The 16,907-nt window shown below is 37.6% G+C and overlaps 1 protein-coding gene across 5 annotated transcripts in view; it reads right to left on the bottom strand.

Moving 5' to 3' along the window:
* Positions 1-16,907, bottom strand: part of NFX1 (nuclear transcription factor, X-box binding 1) — a 57,183-nt gene that overhangs the window by 10,386 nt on the left and 29,890 nt on the right. For 3 of the 5 annotated variants that reach the window (XM_064490133.1, XM_010975824.3, XM_010975826.3), the window contains exons 11-16: positions 14,905-14,935; positions 8,437-8,519; positions 7,358-7,466; positions 4,581-4,700; positions 3,350-3,429; positions 232-462 (exon numbers count right to left, since the gene is read on the bottom strand). In XM_064490133.1, coding sequence (XP_064346203.1) covers positions 232-462; positions 3,350-3,429; positions 4,581-4,700; positions 7,358-7,466; positions 8,437-8,519; positions 14,905-14,935 — 654 coding nt within the window. The remainder of the gene's footprint in view (positions 1-231; positions 463-3,349; positions 3,430-4,580; positions 4,701-7,357; positions 7,467-8,436; positions 8,520-14,904; positions 14,936-16,907) is intronic. The other 2 variants (XM_010975825.3, XM_031447227.2) reach the window with 1 other exon arrangement.

A 16,907-nucleotide genomic window follows, 5' to 3' on the forward strand; every position in this document is an offset into this window, starting at 1 on the left:
GACACAGAGACTGGTCAGGTGGCAGTGGGTACTTTCTCAAGTAAAAGGCCATCTCAAGCTGGTCAGACAGTAATCAGTACAATTTACTCCACCTTTCTCTTGTTAACTTGTAACCTTGCAACCAATGACCCTGATTAGGACGTGTGCCCAGGTGCCACTGCAGGCAGTTCTGGACGCAGCAGCAGCCCCAGAACCACAGTCAAGGCCCTACCTGGAGCCACAATTACGCACCTTGGCTTTACAAGCAGTCACAGGGCAGGGTGAGCTGGGGTGGCAGGGTGCCATACATGGGTGGCCACAGTCAGCTCTGGAGGTGGTACAGGGCTGTTTGCAAACCTCATCCACAAGACACTCTCCTTTGTGACAGAGTCTCTGACACTTGTGCATCCCACACGGTAGCGTGGCACTGCAGGGTAATCCGCAAGAGATATCAACCAGGTGACAGGGGATGTTGCTTCGTAACTAGGAGAGACAGAAGTAGCCAGATTCTCATCTCCACAAAGCATTTGGAGTGGGTTTTAATTTCCTATTTAAACATTTCTGAACTTTCAAAAAGAGCATTTTTTAAAAAAGTTCTTTTTATCTGAAAAACATTAAGCTGATTTTCAAAGTCTGAAAGGTCAGTTTGAAAAGATAACAAACCTGAACCTTATTTAATAATGCTTGTTATGCTCTAAAAGGATTTGTTATAGCAGCCAAGTGTGACTTGCAACATAAACTTCCCAAGGTGGGTAACAAACACATGAAACCAGATAACTAGGGAGTATCTGAAAATGCTATGACTAACAGGGAGGATCAGGTGATCTTTACCCTCCTCTGCAAACAGCTAGGGCATTGAGTTGACAGAAAAATCCTGGGGGTGGAGGCACCCTTGGCTCATGGTTTCAAGACTGCTGGCAGGGCTGTTTTAAGCAATACTCAACTCTCCTCACATCTCCCAACTCATGGTCTCTATAGTTTCAGACAGCTCTGTCATAAAAAAAAAAAGAAGCAACAGGCCATGGAACCCCCAAATCATTTTTCCTTGAGAAAGTGACTCCTTCTAGGATTCTTCACTCCAGGAAAAAGATGCTGGAATTTTATTCCTGTGGAACTAAAGGTTTGCTCTTTTATATTTACTCAAATTCTTTTTTAAGGACCCTTAAAATGAGGAATACACTTTGAATTTCATTAAACACTTTACTACCAGGGCGCTGGTGGTAATTTGTGCACATGCTATGTCTGTCCTCTGTTGTCCCGTCCCCACGTTACCTGCCTATCTTCTCAATATCCTTTAGGATGTCCTTCCTCTAGAAACGCCTTCCCTGGGTAGGGGCCTCTTCTATCCCCTTCAGTACTCTGTACTTCCCACATTACTGTATTCATAATCAACTGTTTAAACGTCTGCTTCTTGCCCTAGAGTGAAGGCTCCACATGGGCAAGGGCCACGCCTGTCTTGTTCATTTCTGAATCACCCAAACCTAGCCTGTTACCCAGCATATAACAGACATTTATGTATATAAGTATTTGTTGAGTGAAGTCCAAATCAGCCAACAACATGAAGATACAAGGATGTCTTAGAATGGTTACTTTCAGAGGAAGTAAGATTTCAGAAGAAGAATAAATACTAAGGATTATGACTTGAGAACCACTGACAGGAAATAAGTGGAGCAAAATATGTCCATCAAGATAAGGATACTGAAAGCATGTTGTCACAGTTGTCAAGAGTTTCAAGAAATGTTGGCCAACATGTTATAAAGTAAAAAAAAGCAAGTTACAAAACAGTATAATCCTAATAGAGTAAGGGAGACTGTATATCATACATGCCTGGAATTCTACACACCAGAACGTTAGAGTATTTCATTCTGGGTAGCAAAACTATATTATCTTAATTGTCTACAATGAATATGCATTTTTTAAAGTAAAAAAATGTTTTAAGTGTTTCAAAGGGCCAGCAGTGTCAAATATAGCTTAGATGCTACGAATAAGGATGAAAGTTCTTCACGGTAGTGGCAACGAGGACAGGTGGGTTAGTCTGAAGGAAGGCGTTCTGGCGCATCAGTCAGGATGGAAAGTTGTGTAGGAAGTAAAGAGAAGGAACAGTCGCAACTGGTTGAGAGCCCACCTTCACTCCTGGGATGCTCTCACTGTAACACCTGTCCCCAGATTAGCAACCTCTAGCCATGCTGGTTAACGTAGAAGTTGTCCCTGATCAGACGGCCCTTGATCTCACGGCCAACTGGCTGAGTTTAATTTGATTGTAACCAGATTAAAAATGAGAGCAGAACAGACTCAAAATGCTACCTATGGTACGATTCCATTTATGTGCCATTCTGGAAAAGGCAAAACTATTGGGACACACAACAGACCACTGGTTGCCAGGGCCTGGAGGTAAGGGGAGAGTGACTATGAAGGGGCATGAAGCAAAGTTTGGGGTGAATGAACTGTTCCACATCCTAACGTGGTGGTGGTTACACGACCATATGAATTGTTGTGGGACACAATGTGGCAGCCAGTTGGTAAGCCAGTGACATGTGGGTTGGTAAAAGAATTTACCAGAGATAAAGTATGGGAATAGAAAGGAGTTTATTAGGGGTATGCTGTCATAGACAACAGCAGGCCACTCAGGCGACAGGTGCCTGTGTGAGCACAGAGAGCCAGTTATTGGGGTCTTTATTAAGGTAGGATCACAAGGTGCCTGATGGGCTTGTGTGCAAGTCTCTGATTGGTTGTAGGTGAGCTAAGAGGTTTAGAGTCTGTGAAGGAAGGTGGGGTTTATGACTCTGATAAAGTGGGCTATTATGAGATTAGGCATTACCTAGGGCTGTTAGTTTGTTAGGGGAAACACAGTAAAGAATGTACTTTATCTGTTGAGGGATCACAGGCAGACATCCCAGAGCCCAGAAATGGGGGTCGTTGGACTTTGAAGGATGTCAGTGGGCCCAACATGAATGCTTTTGTCAAACCCTGTAGACTTGCACACTAAAAAGGGTAAATTTTATTTTATGCAAAAAATGTGGCAATAGCAAACCTCTGCTTCTTGGAGTATTATCTACTTTGAGAAACAGTGAGGCTAACGATTCTTTTCTGTTTGTTTTTGTTATTAAAAAAATTTTTATTGAAGTATAGTTGATTTATGTTTCAGGTGTAAAGCAGTGATTCAGTTTTATATATACATATTCTTTTTCAGATACTTTTCCATTACAGATTGTTACAAGATACTGAATTTAGTTCCCTGTGCTTTATAGTGGGTCCTCACTGTTTATCTATTTTATATATAGTAGTGTGTATCTGGAGGCTAACAACTCTTAAAGAAATTCAGTCAAAAATCTCTGGTTGGAACGATGAACACACATGAGAAAAAACTTACCTCATGTTTGCCCATGCACCACTTCTGAGTTAGGAAAGTGCAAGGGGGACACTTGTCCTCACTATGACAAGAATGATATACTGCACAAAGAGAAAGTTAAAATTAGGATTAATGTTTAAATAAAGCCACACAGACTATCATTTATATTACAATGGTGTATGACATGGAACTTTTAAATTTAGGAGGTGGGAGCACTTTTTTAAAAGGTCATCGGAAAGAAAAAGTTGTTGGCTTTATCTTAACGTGGGTATAAGTGAGGAAAAGAAACACAACTGAGGCGGGAGAGGGATGTGTGGTGGGGACAGACACAGAAGCAGAGAAGGAGGCACAGCCACACGGATGGTCCACACTACTCTGTCATTCTTTTGGCCCTACCTTACATAATAACTGCTGTCTTGTTCAGACATTTCTGCTACTTATCCTATCTAACAGGCTTCCTCTGATTCCTTTCAATTTCCTTACTGCCGAGAAGAGGCAGTTCATTCAAACTCATCTCCTGCAACAAAGCCTTCCTTGGCTGAACACATCCTGGCCTGAGCTCGTTCATACTCCCTGATGTCTTAGTTCTTATGCAGATGGCCGTGACACTCCACTACCATTAAAAACCTACAGTGTAAAAAATGTTCACTGGTAAGGAGATAGATTAAAATTACAATAATAAGAGGGGAAAAAAGTTAGTTAAAATAAATTCGGTAGAATCTCACTTTTACTTTAGGGAAAAAAAGTACATACATACTTTTGCCCACGAAGAAAGGCCCTAAAAAACATACACTAAGGCATAATTCCTAAAAGGTGAAATAATGGATGACTTAATTTCAATCTTTTGACTTTATTTTCTCTTTTACTTTTTATATAATAAACATATACTGCATCTACAACAACAGCAACAAAACCGAAGTTATTTTTAACTTTGCAAAAAGATGATTAACTCTGAAATAGGCAGCACAAGTGAAGGCCACAAAGAAGAAAAGTCCCTGAAAGACAAGACCTGCTTGGGGATCCCCCCGACCTTTTGGGAGTGTTTGACATACACAGAGGAAAGCGATGAAGGGCACTGTGATTCCCAGCTGTAGCCAAGATCACACCCACCTTCACAGAAGCAGCCCCCAAGCACAGGGAGCAAGGGGTGACCATCACAGTGTGACCTCAGAGCAGAAAAGAGCTGCATGCAACATCCTAAATGATACAGTAAGCAGGCTGTGAGGTGTGAAGGCAAGGAAATGGGACCCACCTGGATGATCACATTCATGGACTCTGGCACAGGTCTGGGTACACTCAGGGGGCCTGGTACCACAGGGAATTGGAGGGTAGATCACTGATGCACCACAGTGGCAGGTTAATTCATCAAAACCTGGTGTTGCAGCAGGTGAAACATAACAACCCCTCATGAGTTCGAAATGTGCACACACATACATACACACACTCACCTTTTTTTTTGCTTGTAGTTTTAGAGGAGAATTTTTAGGGGTAATCTGCTTTTTTATTTATTTATTTTTTCACCTGAGGCTGCTTTTTAAAAAAGTTTTTATTTTATTAAAGTTGAGCTGATAAAGTGTTCCATTTTTACTTGCAACAAACTCTAAGTCCATGAGTAATCTAAGATATTTTTACATGTATTTTATAAACAAAAGATCTATAGACCATCTCTTTTGATAGAACAGGGGACTTCTACTAAAAGATACAGATCCTTTTATTTTTTTTTTTAATTTTTGGTTAGGAAAATGGATAGAGATTATGAAAGCCATAGGTAGTTAACACACAAAAATATACTTTTGAATATAAACCTCAGAGAGCCACTGAAGCTATTCAAAAAAAATTCTTATAGGTACAATCAACACCTATCTTGCTATAAATATGAAGTTGAGATGAAGCCAAGAGCTACATCTGAGTTCATTAGGCACAGTTCATAAGCCCAATCAAAATGGGAACTCATATGGGCCCTCCAACAAGCAGCCTACTTTGCCAAGAGCTCTCATGACCCTCAGACTCAAAGGGGAGCTAGTTCTTTAACTCTGGTCCTTAGTAAAGGCCAGGCCTTTGGCCACAGTTCTCAACTAGGAACCAAAAGTCAGGAAGCCCAGGGCCCTTAAGGATTCCTCCACCCACTACTCTTCTCCAGTCAGTCCTCTCCAGCAAACCCAGCAGAGGCCTCACAATGTGGTGGAAAGAGCCCTGTAAATACAGCAGGAGACTTAGGCTTCTAGTCCTGGGCCTACCTGCTCAGTGACTGTGGGCAGGTAATTTAACCCCTCTGATTCTTTCTTTTGGTCCAATAGGTATACCAAACTTTGACCTATCCACTCAACAAGGTTATTGTGGGGATGGGCTAATACATGTGAAATAGCTAGTCAAAGAGTAAGGGGCTACATAAATTGTTTTTATGGAACTCCTTGTGTGTGATTTGTAACAAAGCACTGACTCATTTTTGAAATGCGGTAGGCCTAGTATTCCAGAGATGGTATTTTGAGAAACCCTGATTTAGCCTAATCTTTTAATGTAGCAGTTCTCAAAGTGTGCTCTGTTGACCCCTAGGACTCTCTGAGATCCTTTCAGGGAATCTACAAGGTCAAAATATTTTCATAATAATAATAATAATTGGGTGTTTGCTTTCTTCACTATGTTGATATTTGCATTGATAGTGCAAAAGCAATAGTTGGTAATACTGCTAGGGCATTAGTGCAAATCAAGGCAGTAGAACCAAACTGTAATCACTGTATTTTTCACTGCCAAGTACTGAGAGTAAATTAAAAAAATGACAGTTTCACTTAAGAGAGCCCTTGATGAAGCAGTGAAAAAAATTTTAACCTTTAAATATGTCTTTTTAATATTCTGTGGAACAAAACGGGAAATCTGCATGAAGCACTTTTGCTGCACACAAAAAAACAGCTGTCCCTCAGTATTCCCAGGGGGAGCTGATTCCAGGACCCTCATGGACACCAAAATCTAAGAATGCTCAAGTCCCTTATATAATATGGTGTAGTATTTGCACATAACCTATGCCCATCTTCCCATATACTTTAAATCATCTCTAGATTACTTATAATACCCAATAAAATGTAAATGCTATGTAAATGGTTGCCAGCACAAAACAGATTCAAATTTTGTTGTTGGAACCTTATAGAAAATTTCCCCTTGAACACTTTATTTCTCTTTCTTTTTTTAATGGAAGTACTGGGGATTGAACCCAGGACCTTGTGCATGCTAAACATACACTACCACTGAGCTATAACCCATCCTACTCCTTGAACATTTTCGACCTGTCAGTACATGGATGTGGAATCCACGGATATGGAGAGCTGTATGTACTCTTGTTGTTTTAAAGAACTGCACTTCTTTAAGTTGTAAACTGGATTAACTTTTCTTCATAAAACACCTTTTTACTTGAAAGTGACAGAAAAACTACGATTATGCAGATTTGGGTATTTTGGGGGGCATTTTATCAAAAATTAACAGTGAGCCTATTCAAATTGCCAGCAAAATCAAGTTTTGTATTAAAACATGTATTCTTATTTTGTTTTACTATGAAAACTTTTTTCAGCTATTTTCATTGGTCAGTATTAAAATTTTATTGTGTGATTATTAAAAAAAAAACAAAACAGTGAGCCTGTCACTTCAAGAAAAATGGCTTTGTCGCCAATAATATAATTCAAGCTGTCAACTGAAAATAGAATTTTGGAAAAATATGTATTTACCACTATGAGCTTCACAACTTTCTAGTATGTTTCCCATGACTTTTCTGATGAGATTTGTAGCATTAATGAGTGTGGGTTTTTAATATTATAAGATGAGTAGACCTTAGGATCGCAGCTTACATCCCAAGTTTCAAATATTCAGGGACATTTAGAGCACCAGAAATAACTTTTTAAAAAAGTCTCAACATATCTGAAATACTAAGGCTTATCAATTCAGTAATCCATACTAATCTAAGAAAGTCAAGTCGCTCAGAATATATTATACCTGACTTTCTAGAAAACTCTTACTAATAAAGCATACAGGGAAGACACTCACTAGCTTGCCAGCATGTCTGGCAGTTCCCACGATGACAAGGTTCTTCACATCTATGAAGGCCACAGCGGAGTTTCCTCCCACAAATCAAAGGACACTTGTGCTCCTTATCCTAGGAAGAGAGAATTATACTTGTTTATGAAATTATCTGTATTTTATATTTTCCACAAACAAGACTAATAAAGAAGCTCTCCACAATTATGGATCACATGATATATGGGATTAGCTTCAAAATAATCAGGGGAGGGGGAGTAGATGGGGATGTGGATGAACCAAGATTACTGATCTTCCTGATCACTGCTGAAGCTGGATGTTGGGCATATGGGACTCATACAAGTCTGCTTTTATATACGTTTGAAATATTCAATAATAAGAGGAAATCTTTAAGCTTTCAAACACTCATTTATAAATAAGTCAATATACAGAACAATTTCATTACTCTTTACCTTATCAATATAAATGTTAAGAATAACAATTGTGTATTATACATATAGACATATATGTACGTGTATTTCTATACTTCTTTGCTGTGGTACTATGGTACTGTGTTATCTTGTTTAGACACACACACACACACACACACACACACACACACACACAATAACAGCACCTACTGCCAGGTAGTGCTTCCTTTATTTAGTTCCATAGAAGTGAATATTTCAGATAATTGAAACTTGCTCCCCCCAAAATGCCACACTCACTTTAATTACTGACCTGAGCCAAAAAGTATATGAAACTGAAGCATCAGTTGCTAAGGCCAGGCCAGGCCAGACTGTGTGTTGGGACATCATATAATCTCTTGCTGATGACTACGTGCTCACCCAGTGGTCTTGGGTTCTAGGGCCTAAGGCCTTCTGTCTTTCTTCTTTCCCTTCTTCCATGCTGCCATTGGCTGACTTCTTGACCTGGCTGAGGCCTAAAAAGGCCTAGTCTCTAGTCTCTGGGCAGCACTATGACTGCTGCTCAGGGGCTCCTCCCAGTGATTTTCTAAATCTGGGCTGCATTCTAGATGGCTGAGGTTTCCAGAAGCTTAACCCCTGGATGAATACAATCTGATTGTGCCTAATGATAGGTCCACTTACCACACAGCATATCTCATTACATTTATGCCGTCCACACAACCGTTTCTTGTTACACCGCTTGTCACACATAAATGTAGCATCTGCTATGAACAAATTAAAAAGAAAAAAAGGTCAAAGGGTATGAACATTCATTCAACAAACATCTGAGTGACTACAGGCTAAAGAAATACAAAGATAATAATGTAAATAAATTAGCTACGGTGAAAACCCATACTAAAATACGATCATTTTTCACTTGTCAGACTGTGAAAAAAAATAGAAAAAAAAAACAGGCAGACTACCCAAGTGCCTACTGACAGATGAATGGATAAAGAAGATGTGATAGTATTAAAAAAAAACTTGCAAACAAAAGTCCAGGACCAGATGGCTTCACTGGGGAATTCTACCAAACAAACAATGAACTGATCCTTCTCAAACTCTTCCAAATGACTGAAGAGGAAGGAACACTCCCAAAGTCATTCTATGAAGCCACTATCACCCTGATACCAAAACAAGACAAAGACACTACCAAAACAGAAAATTATAGGCCAATATCTTTGATGAATATAGACGCAAAAATTCTCAACAAAATATTGTTAGCAAACCGAATCCAACAACACACAAAAAAGATCATACCCTGCGATCAAGATGGATTCATCCCAGGGTCACAAGGATGATTCAACATATGTTAATCAATCAACATGATACACCACATCAACAAAAGACAAAAGCCACATGATCATCTCAATAGATGCAAAAAAATTTTGATAAAATCCAACATCCATTCATGATAAAAATTCTTACCAAAGTGGGTATAGAGGAAACATATCTCAACATAATAAAAGCTATCTATGACAAACCCACAGCCAACATAATACTCAATGGTGAAAAGCTGAAATCCTTCCTGCTAAAATCTGGAACAAGACAAGGATGTTCTCTCACCACTTCTATTCAACACAGTTTTAGAAGTCCTAGTCACAGCAACCAGAGAAGAAAAAGAAAGAAAAGGGATCCAAATTGGAAGGGAAGAGGTAAAACTGTCACTGTATGCAAATGCCATGATACTATATATAGAAAACCCTAAAGACTCCACACAAAAAATTCTAGAACTGATAAATTCAATAAGGTAGCAGAATATAAAATTAACTTACAGAAATCTGTTGCATTTCTTTACACTAACAATGATATATCAGAAAAGGAAAGTATAACATAATCCCTTTTAAAACTGCACACACACACAAAAAACTTAGTAACAAAAAGAAGAAAGAGAAAAAGAAAAGACCTGTAAGAGACTGCTTTGGCAATTCGGGGTCTTTTATGGTTCCATAAATTTTGGAATTGTTTGTTCTTTAAAAAAAAAAAACAAGCAAAAAAAACCTTAATAATAAACCTGACCAAGGAGGCAGGTTTGAGAACTATAAAACACTGATAAAAGAAATTAAAGATGTTTTAAAGAAATGGAAAGATATCTTATGCTTTTTAATTTTTTTTGGAGGGGGTAATTAGGTTTCTTTATGTATTTTTAAATCAATTTTTTTAAATTTTATTTTTTAGTGGAGGTTCTGGGGATTGAACCCAGAACCTTGTGCATGCTAATCATGCACTCTACTGCCTAGCTATACCCTCCCCCTTCCACACTCTTGGATTGGAGGAATTAATATTGTTAAAATGGCCATAGTACCCAAAACAATCTACAGATTTAATGTGATCCTTATCAAATTACCCAGGACATTCTTCACAGAACTAGAACAAATAATCCTGAAATTTATATGGAATCAAAAAAGACTCAGAATTGCCAAAGCAATACTGAAGAAAAAGAATAAAGCTGGAAGAATAACCTTCCCAGACTTCAGACATTATTACAAAGCTACAGTAATCAAAACAGTGTGGTACTGGCACAATAACAGACATATAGATCAATGGAACAGAATAGAGGGTCCAGAAATAAACCCACACACCTACGGTCAATTAATCTTTGATAAAGGAGGCAAGAATATACAATGGAGAAAAGACAGTCTCTTCAGCAAGTGGTATTGGGAAACATGGACGGCCACAAGCATGTTAGAACAAAGAATGTTAGAATGTTATGTTAGAATGAAGTTATTTAGACCATTCCCTCACACTATACAAAAAAACAAACTCAAAAGGGCTTAAAAACTTGAACATAAGACAAGACACCTAGAAGAAAACATGGGCAAAACGTTCTCTAACATAAATCATAGCAATGTTCTCCTAGGTCAAGTATCCCAAGGCAATCAAAATAAAAGCAAAAATAAATAAACGGGACCTAATGGAACATAAGCGTTTGCACAGCAAAGGAAATCATAAATAAAACAAAAAGACAACCTATGGACTGGGAAAAAATATTTGCAAATGATGTGACTGTCAAGGGCTTAATTTCCATAATATAAAAATAGCTCGCACAACTCAATAACAACAAAATACAACTCAGTCAAAAAGTGGGTAGGAGACCTAAATAGACATTTCTTCAAAGACATACAGATGGCCGATACGCACATGAAAAGATGGTCGATTTCGTTAATTATTAAAGAAATGTAAATCAAAAGTATAATGAGGTATCACCTCACACTCATCAGAATGGCCATCATTAAAAAGTCCACAAACAATAAATGCTGTAAAGAGTGTGGAGAAAAGGGAACCCTCTTACACTGTTGGTGGGAATGTAGTTTGGTGAGCCACTATGGAAAACAGTATGAAGGTTCCTTTAAAAACTAAAAATAGTCACCATATGATCCAGCAATGCCACTCCTGGGCATATGTCTGAAGAAAACTCTAATTAGAAAAGATACATGCACCCCAATATTCATGCAGCACTATTTACAATAGCCAACTCATGGAAACAACCTGAATGTCCATCGACAAATGAATGGATAAAGAAAATAAGGTATATATGTGGGGGGAATATTACTTGGCCATAAAAAAGAATGAAATAATGCCATCTGCAGCAACATAGATGGACCCAGAGATTACCATACTAAGTGAAGTAAGTCAGATAAAGACAAATATCATATGATATCACTTATATGTGGAATCTAAAAAAAGATAAAGATCTAAGTGAACTTATTCACAAAGCAAGAAATAGACTCACAGACATAGAAAACAAACTTATGGTTACCAAAGGGGAAAAGGTTGGGGGATGGATAAATTAGAGGTTTGGAATTAGTAGATACAAACTTCTATATATCAAATAGATAAACAACAAAGTCCTAATGTATAGCACAAGGAACTACATTCAATATCTTGCAATAACCTAGAATTAAAAAGAAGACATATGTATTACTGAATCACTATGCTGTATACTGGAAACTAACCCAATATTCAACTAAATTTCAATTAAAAAAAAAAAGAAACAGAAAACTCAAATTTTACTCTAGAGTAACATTTAACTTAGCCAATAAAAATGCAACATTAGGCTAAAGGTCCATAGTGGGATAAAGGCTAAGTAAAATAAAAGATGGTCATATTCCAATTAAGAGCCTTTAAAATACATCAGTATATCCGCAGTAAAGGACTAACTGCAGATTAAAACAGTATGTGTTATACACACACACACACAAATGAGTATTATTCAGCCATAAAAAAAGAATGAAACCTTGCCATTTGTGACAACATGTATAGTCCTAGAGGATATTACGCTAAGTGAAATAAGTCAGAGAAAGACAAATACTGCATGATTTCACTTATACATGGAATCTAAAAAAAAAAAAAAACAAACATAACAAAATGGCTATAGATACAGACAACAGGTGGTTGCCAGGGGAGTGGGAGTGGGGGCAAGAAAGAAATAGGTGAGGGAGAGGCACAAACTTCCAGTTACAAAATCAGTGAGTCATGGGTATGAAGTCAGTGTGAGGAATATAGTTAATAACTAAGTAATATCTTTGTACGATGACATATTGTAACTAGACTTACTGTGGTGATCATCTTGAAATGTACAGAAAAAAATCAGTATGTTCTGTAACAGGAACTAATATAGTGCTATAGCTCAATTTTACTTGAAAAACAAACACACAAACTCACAGAAAAAGAGATCAGACGTGTTACCAGAAAAGGAGGCGGGGGGGCAGACTGGATGAAGGTAGTTCAAAAGGTACAAACTTCCAGTTATTATAATAAGATAAATCAGTATTGTGGATGTAAGGTACAACACAATAAATATAATTCACACTGCTGTGTGTTATATATGAAAGTTGTTAAGAGAGTAAATCCTAAGAGTTCTCATCACACACAAAATTCTTTTTTATTTTTTTCATTCTGTATCTACATGAGGTGACAAATGTTCACTAAACTTATGATAATAATTTCATGACGTAAGTCAGATTATTAGCTATATGCTTTAACTTACATAGTGCTATATGTCAATTATAACTCAACAAAACCAGAAGGAAAAGAGAAGAAAATAGGAAGACTGATTAATAAGTGATATGGGTAAAGGTGTGGAGAAAAAGGTACACAAACACTTAGTGGACAGGAATATAAACTTTTTGAGTATATATGCATCAAAAATTTAAGTGGCAATTTCATTTTAAGGAATCCTTCCTACAGATATACTTTCAAAAGTAGCCAGAATATTAAAAGCACAAGCAACCAAAGAAAAAACATAAATTAAACTTGCATTATCTGAAACGGGGAAAAACTGGAGAGAAGGTAAATGACCACCAAATGGGCATGGCTGAACTACACTATGGCATATCCACATACGGAATACTCTGAAGAGAGAGAGCTACACACAATGACATGGAAAAATGTCTTTGATATATTATCAAGGGGAAAAAAGCCCAAGTTCCAGACAGTATGTTTAGTAAGAACCTAAGCTTAGGGCAAAAACAAAAGCATAATAGCACGTGCATACATCTGTATGAATACAGAAAAAGATCTGGACTCATACCCAACCAACTAATGATGTGGTTTCATCAAAGCAGTAGAACTAGGAGGGGAGAATGAGGTAAGGGTGTGTTTCTACTTTTTGCTTTATATTAATTAATTTTTTTACTTTAAAATTATATTAATGTTGTAAGTTTTTCAAATTATGTATTTAATAACCAAAATTTTGACTGTGGTTTTGAGAAGATATTTTCTGGTTATGTCAAATATTCATATATTTAAGGCAGATATTCAGCCATTCTCTACCTTTTTCAGGCTAACAGATCCCTACTTCTGTCCAGATATTGGGCACCCATGTGCTCCTCAGTTCCAGGGGTAAATACTGAATAGGCTAGCCTTTCATGGTAATTTCATTCCCCTTGTTAGTGAAGGGTTTAGGCAGGAGCATGTGATACAAAGTGTATTGAAGGTCTTTCAGGACTGTTTTCCCTGCTGTTTTTTTTTTTTTTTCAACTGACATATAGTCAGTTTACAATGTGTTAATTTCTGGTGTACAGCATAATGTTTCAGTCATACATATACATCCATATACTTGTTTTCATATTCCTTTTCATTATAGGTTACTACAAGACATACAATATAGTTCCCTGTGCTATACAGAAGGAAGAGAAGATTAAGAATCTTCCTTTCTTTCCTTTAGATGCTGTTGTGAGAGAACTCAATGTGTGAAACTGCTGTAGCTAAGTTATACCCATGAGGGGAAAACCAAGAAAACTGCAGGAAGCTGAACTGGAGTCCTGGAATCATTGGGTTTGGAACTAACCAACCTTGGACTTGTTCTTCCTCCAGACTTCCCGTCATGAGAGACGGTAAACCCTCTTATAGCTCAAGTCACCTTTCCTTGGGTTTTTAGATACATGTAGCCAGGAGCATCCTATATAATAATAGCTTTCTTCTTGACCAGAATAAGAGCTTTTATTTTGTACAAGTTTATCTTCTATCACTTTTCCAAAATGGTTTTAAAGCAGTTTAAACAAAGACTATGTAATGGTTAGCAAAGCAGGGATGGAACCATAATAAAGTGGAATATCAGGATCAAGGACAAAGGAAGAGACATTATTCTATGCCTCAAGGTTAAGAAGGCTGCCCTGTTCCACGTATCCAATGGTCCTACCAAGCCTTAAGGGGATCAAGCATCAGAGTCAGTTTGTAAAAATTTTGTTTCATTAGATGTCATTTACCTTCCCTTTCTGTACCAACATTTTATTATGAAAATTTTCAAACATAAAAAAAGTTGAAACAAATTTACAGTGAACACCTATATGTGCCCACTACCTAGATTCTACCATTAATTACTTCTTCACATAACTATCCATTCTTCTATCCACCCATCAGTTTATCTTAATTTTGGATGCTTTTCAAAGTAAACTACACACATGAATACATTTTCCTTATATTTTTCAGCATTTCATTAACTAGAATTCAATTCATGTTTTTTTTATTTTGAGGCAAAAAATTACATACAATTAAGTGCACAAATCTTAAGTGTACCTCCACTGAATTTTGACAGATACATAACCCATCCCCCATCAAGATGTAAAACTTTACCCCAGAAAGTTCCCTCAAGCCCCTTTCCAGTCATACCTTCACTTTTGAGACTGGTACATGGAAGCTCCTATGGAAAAAAAAAAGGATTAATAACTACTTCAGGAATAAAAGAAACAATACAACTGTAGTATAATGCTAAATGTAACAAGCATATCCCAAATATCGTGCTCTCTGGCAGTCGCTTATTCACCACCTTCACCTACCTGGAGCGAGATTAGTTCCATCTCTGTATTAATATGCTTTACTCACAACAGGGCCCTAGGTCTAATGATTTTTCATGCAAACATAACTGTAACATTCTTTGTGGACTGGCCTCCAAACTCAGCAGATTAGGTATTATAAAATCTGAATGAAAAGGACTGCTAAAGGTACACAAAGCAAAGAGAAATAACTGTCTGGCAAGGGTACAGACAGAAAAAGCCATGAAAAGCAGAGGAAAGAATTGAAAATATGTAACAATCGGGTACCATTTAATGCAGGGGCAAACAGCTCTACACACTCAAGGGCACCCTGACAATGCTGTTGAACTGCAGCAAAGTGGAATACAGAAGTCCTCTGGCCTTTGAAATTCTACTTTCATGGTTTCAATTACGTGTGAATGGCCCCAAAGGTCTATCGCATGTAATTTTGCTGACACATGTGCCTGAACAATGTGTGGTGAGGCTGCTATGTGGAGAGTGAGTGAGGCACTTGAGAGAGACTCAGCCTGGCTGGCGGCTTGGCATCTACACCTGAATTTGGCTTTGATGTCATGTACAGGTTGCCATGTACTCAGAAATAAGCAAAATGATAAAAAACATTTCTTCTTAGTGAAAATGACACTGAAAAGAAAGGGGCAGGTGCTAGAGTTGATAACAGACATGAAGATGTCTAAGAAAGAGCAGCTTCTTGGTGAGAAAGATGTTTTAGATAATTAAATAAGCTGGCTGGGTTCAATCATATGAAAAAACTCCCCATATGCTCTAGAGATATAAAGCAAACGTGACTCATGAAACTGCTTGAGTGAGTGCTCCAGCTAGTGCAAACACTGGACTGTACAAAAGAAATGACAAGCTGGAGTGGAATCTTCAACTGCAGGGAAAGGCAGAGGTCCCATAAATCCTTATAATAAATATGAATTACCAATAAAAAAAACCTTAAATACAGTATGCTCTGTTAAGAGGTAGTAAGATACAGCATACATTTCTCAAAGATTCCCACCAATGATTACAAGAGAACAATCTTTGAAGCTTTAAGATGTAAGTTTTGTTTATTTAGAAACCTCACTTCCATGGAAAAGCTCATTCCATAGAAGACATTTTATGAAAAATCTGGCTGAATAATTAGGTGATTATCAAGTGTCTCAAAAACATCTTTCACTTTGTCAAACTGTTTAACAGAATTCATACTGATAGTGAGCTCCTCCAGCAATTTTAGAATAAGACTTCTATTTGCAAAAATTCAATTGACACATAGTTTTTCAGCCATGGGGCCCACTATTAGAGGGAGTGAGGATAGAGAGTGAATGAGAAGCAAAAAAACACAGAGACAGAAGACAGAAAATGGGATTGCCGGGGAGAAAGAAGCCAATTGACAGTAGTCAATTCTAGCCTGTAGGTCCCAACCCTGTTTGTAATTCTTGTTCACAAAGAACACCTCTAGGTTTTATTAAATTTACGATTACTGAATCATCGTATCTCACACAGTCTTCAAGTCAGTATTTACAAAGCATAAAGTGGTCCTGTACCTGACATTCAAAATACCTTTACTTCCCCATGTATTCTGTGATTTCTTTCAGGAAAAAACTCTACATATCCTCATACAACTTTTGTCACACATAAATTGCACTATTCTGATACTCTTTTCCTTTAATTCTGAAGCTTACCTATTAAGCTAGCTCCAAATTTATGGAGTATATCCTCAGAATCATTTAAGTCAGCTGCTACCCAGACCTTGGGCTGTATTTAACAAACAGAACCAACTACTCAGAATTCTCTCTACCCGGCCTGTGCTCTGCTGGGACAGGTGCTGATACACACTGAAATGACCAGAAGTAGGTC

The sequence above is a fragment of the Camelus dromedarius genome, chromosome 10 (genome assembly GCF_036321535.1).
Source record: "Camelus dromedarius isolate mCamDro1 chromosome 10, mCamDro1.pat, whole genome shotgun sequence".
Lineage (NCBI taxonomy): Eukaryota > Metazoa > Chordata > Mammalia > Artiodactyla > Camelidae > Camelus > Camelus dromedarius.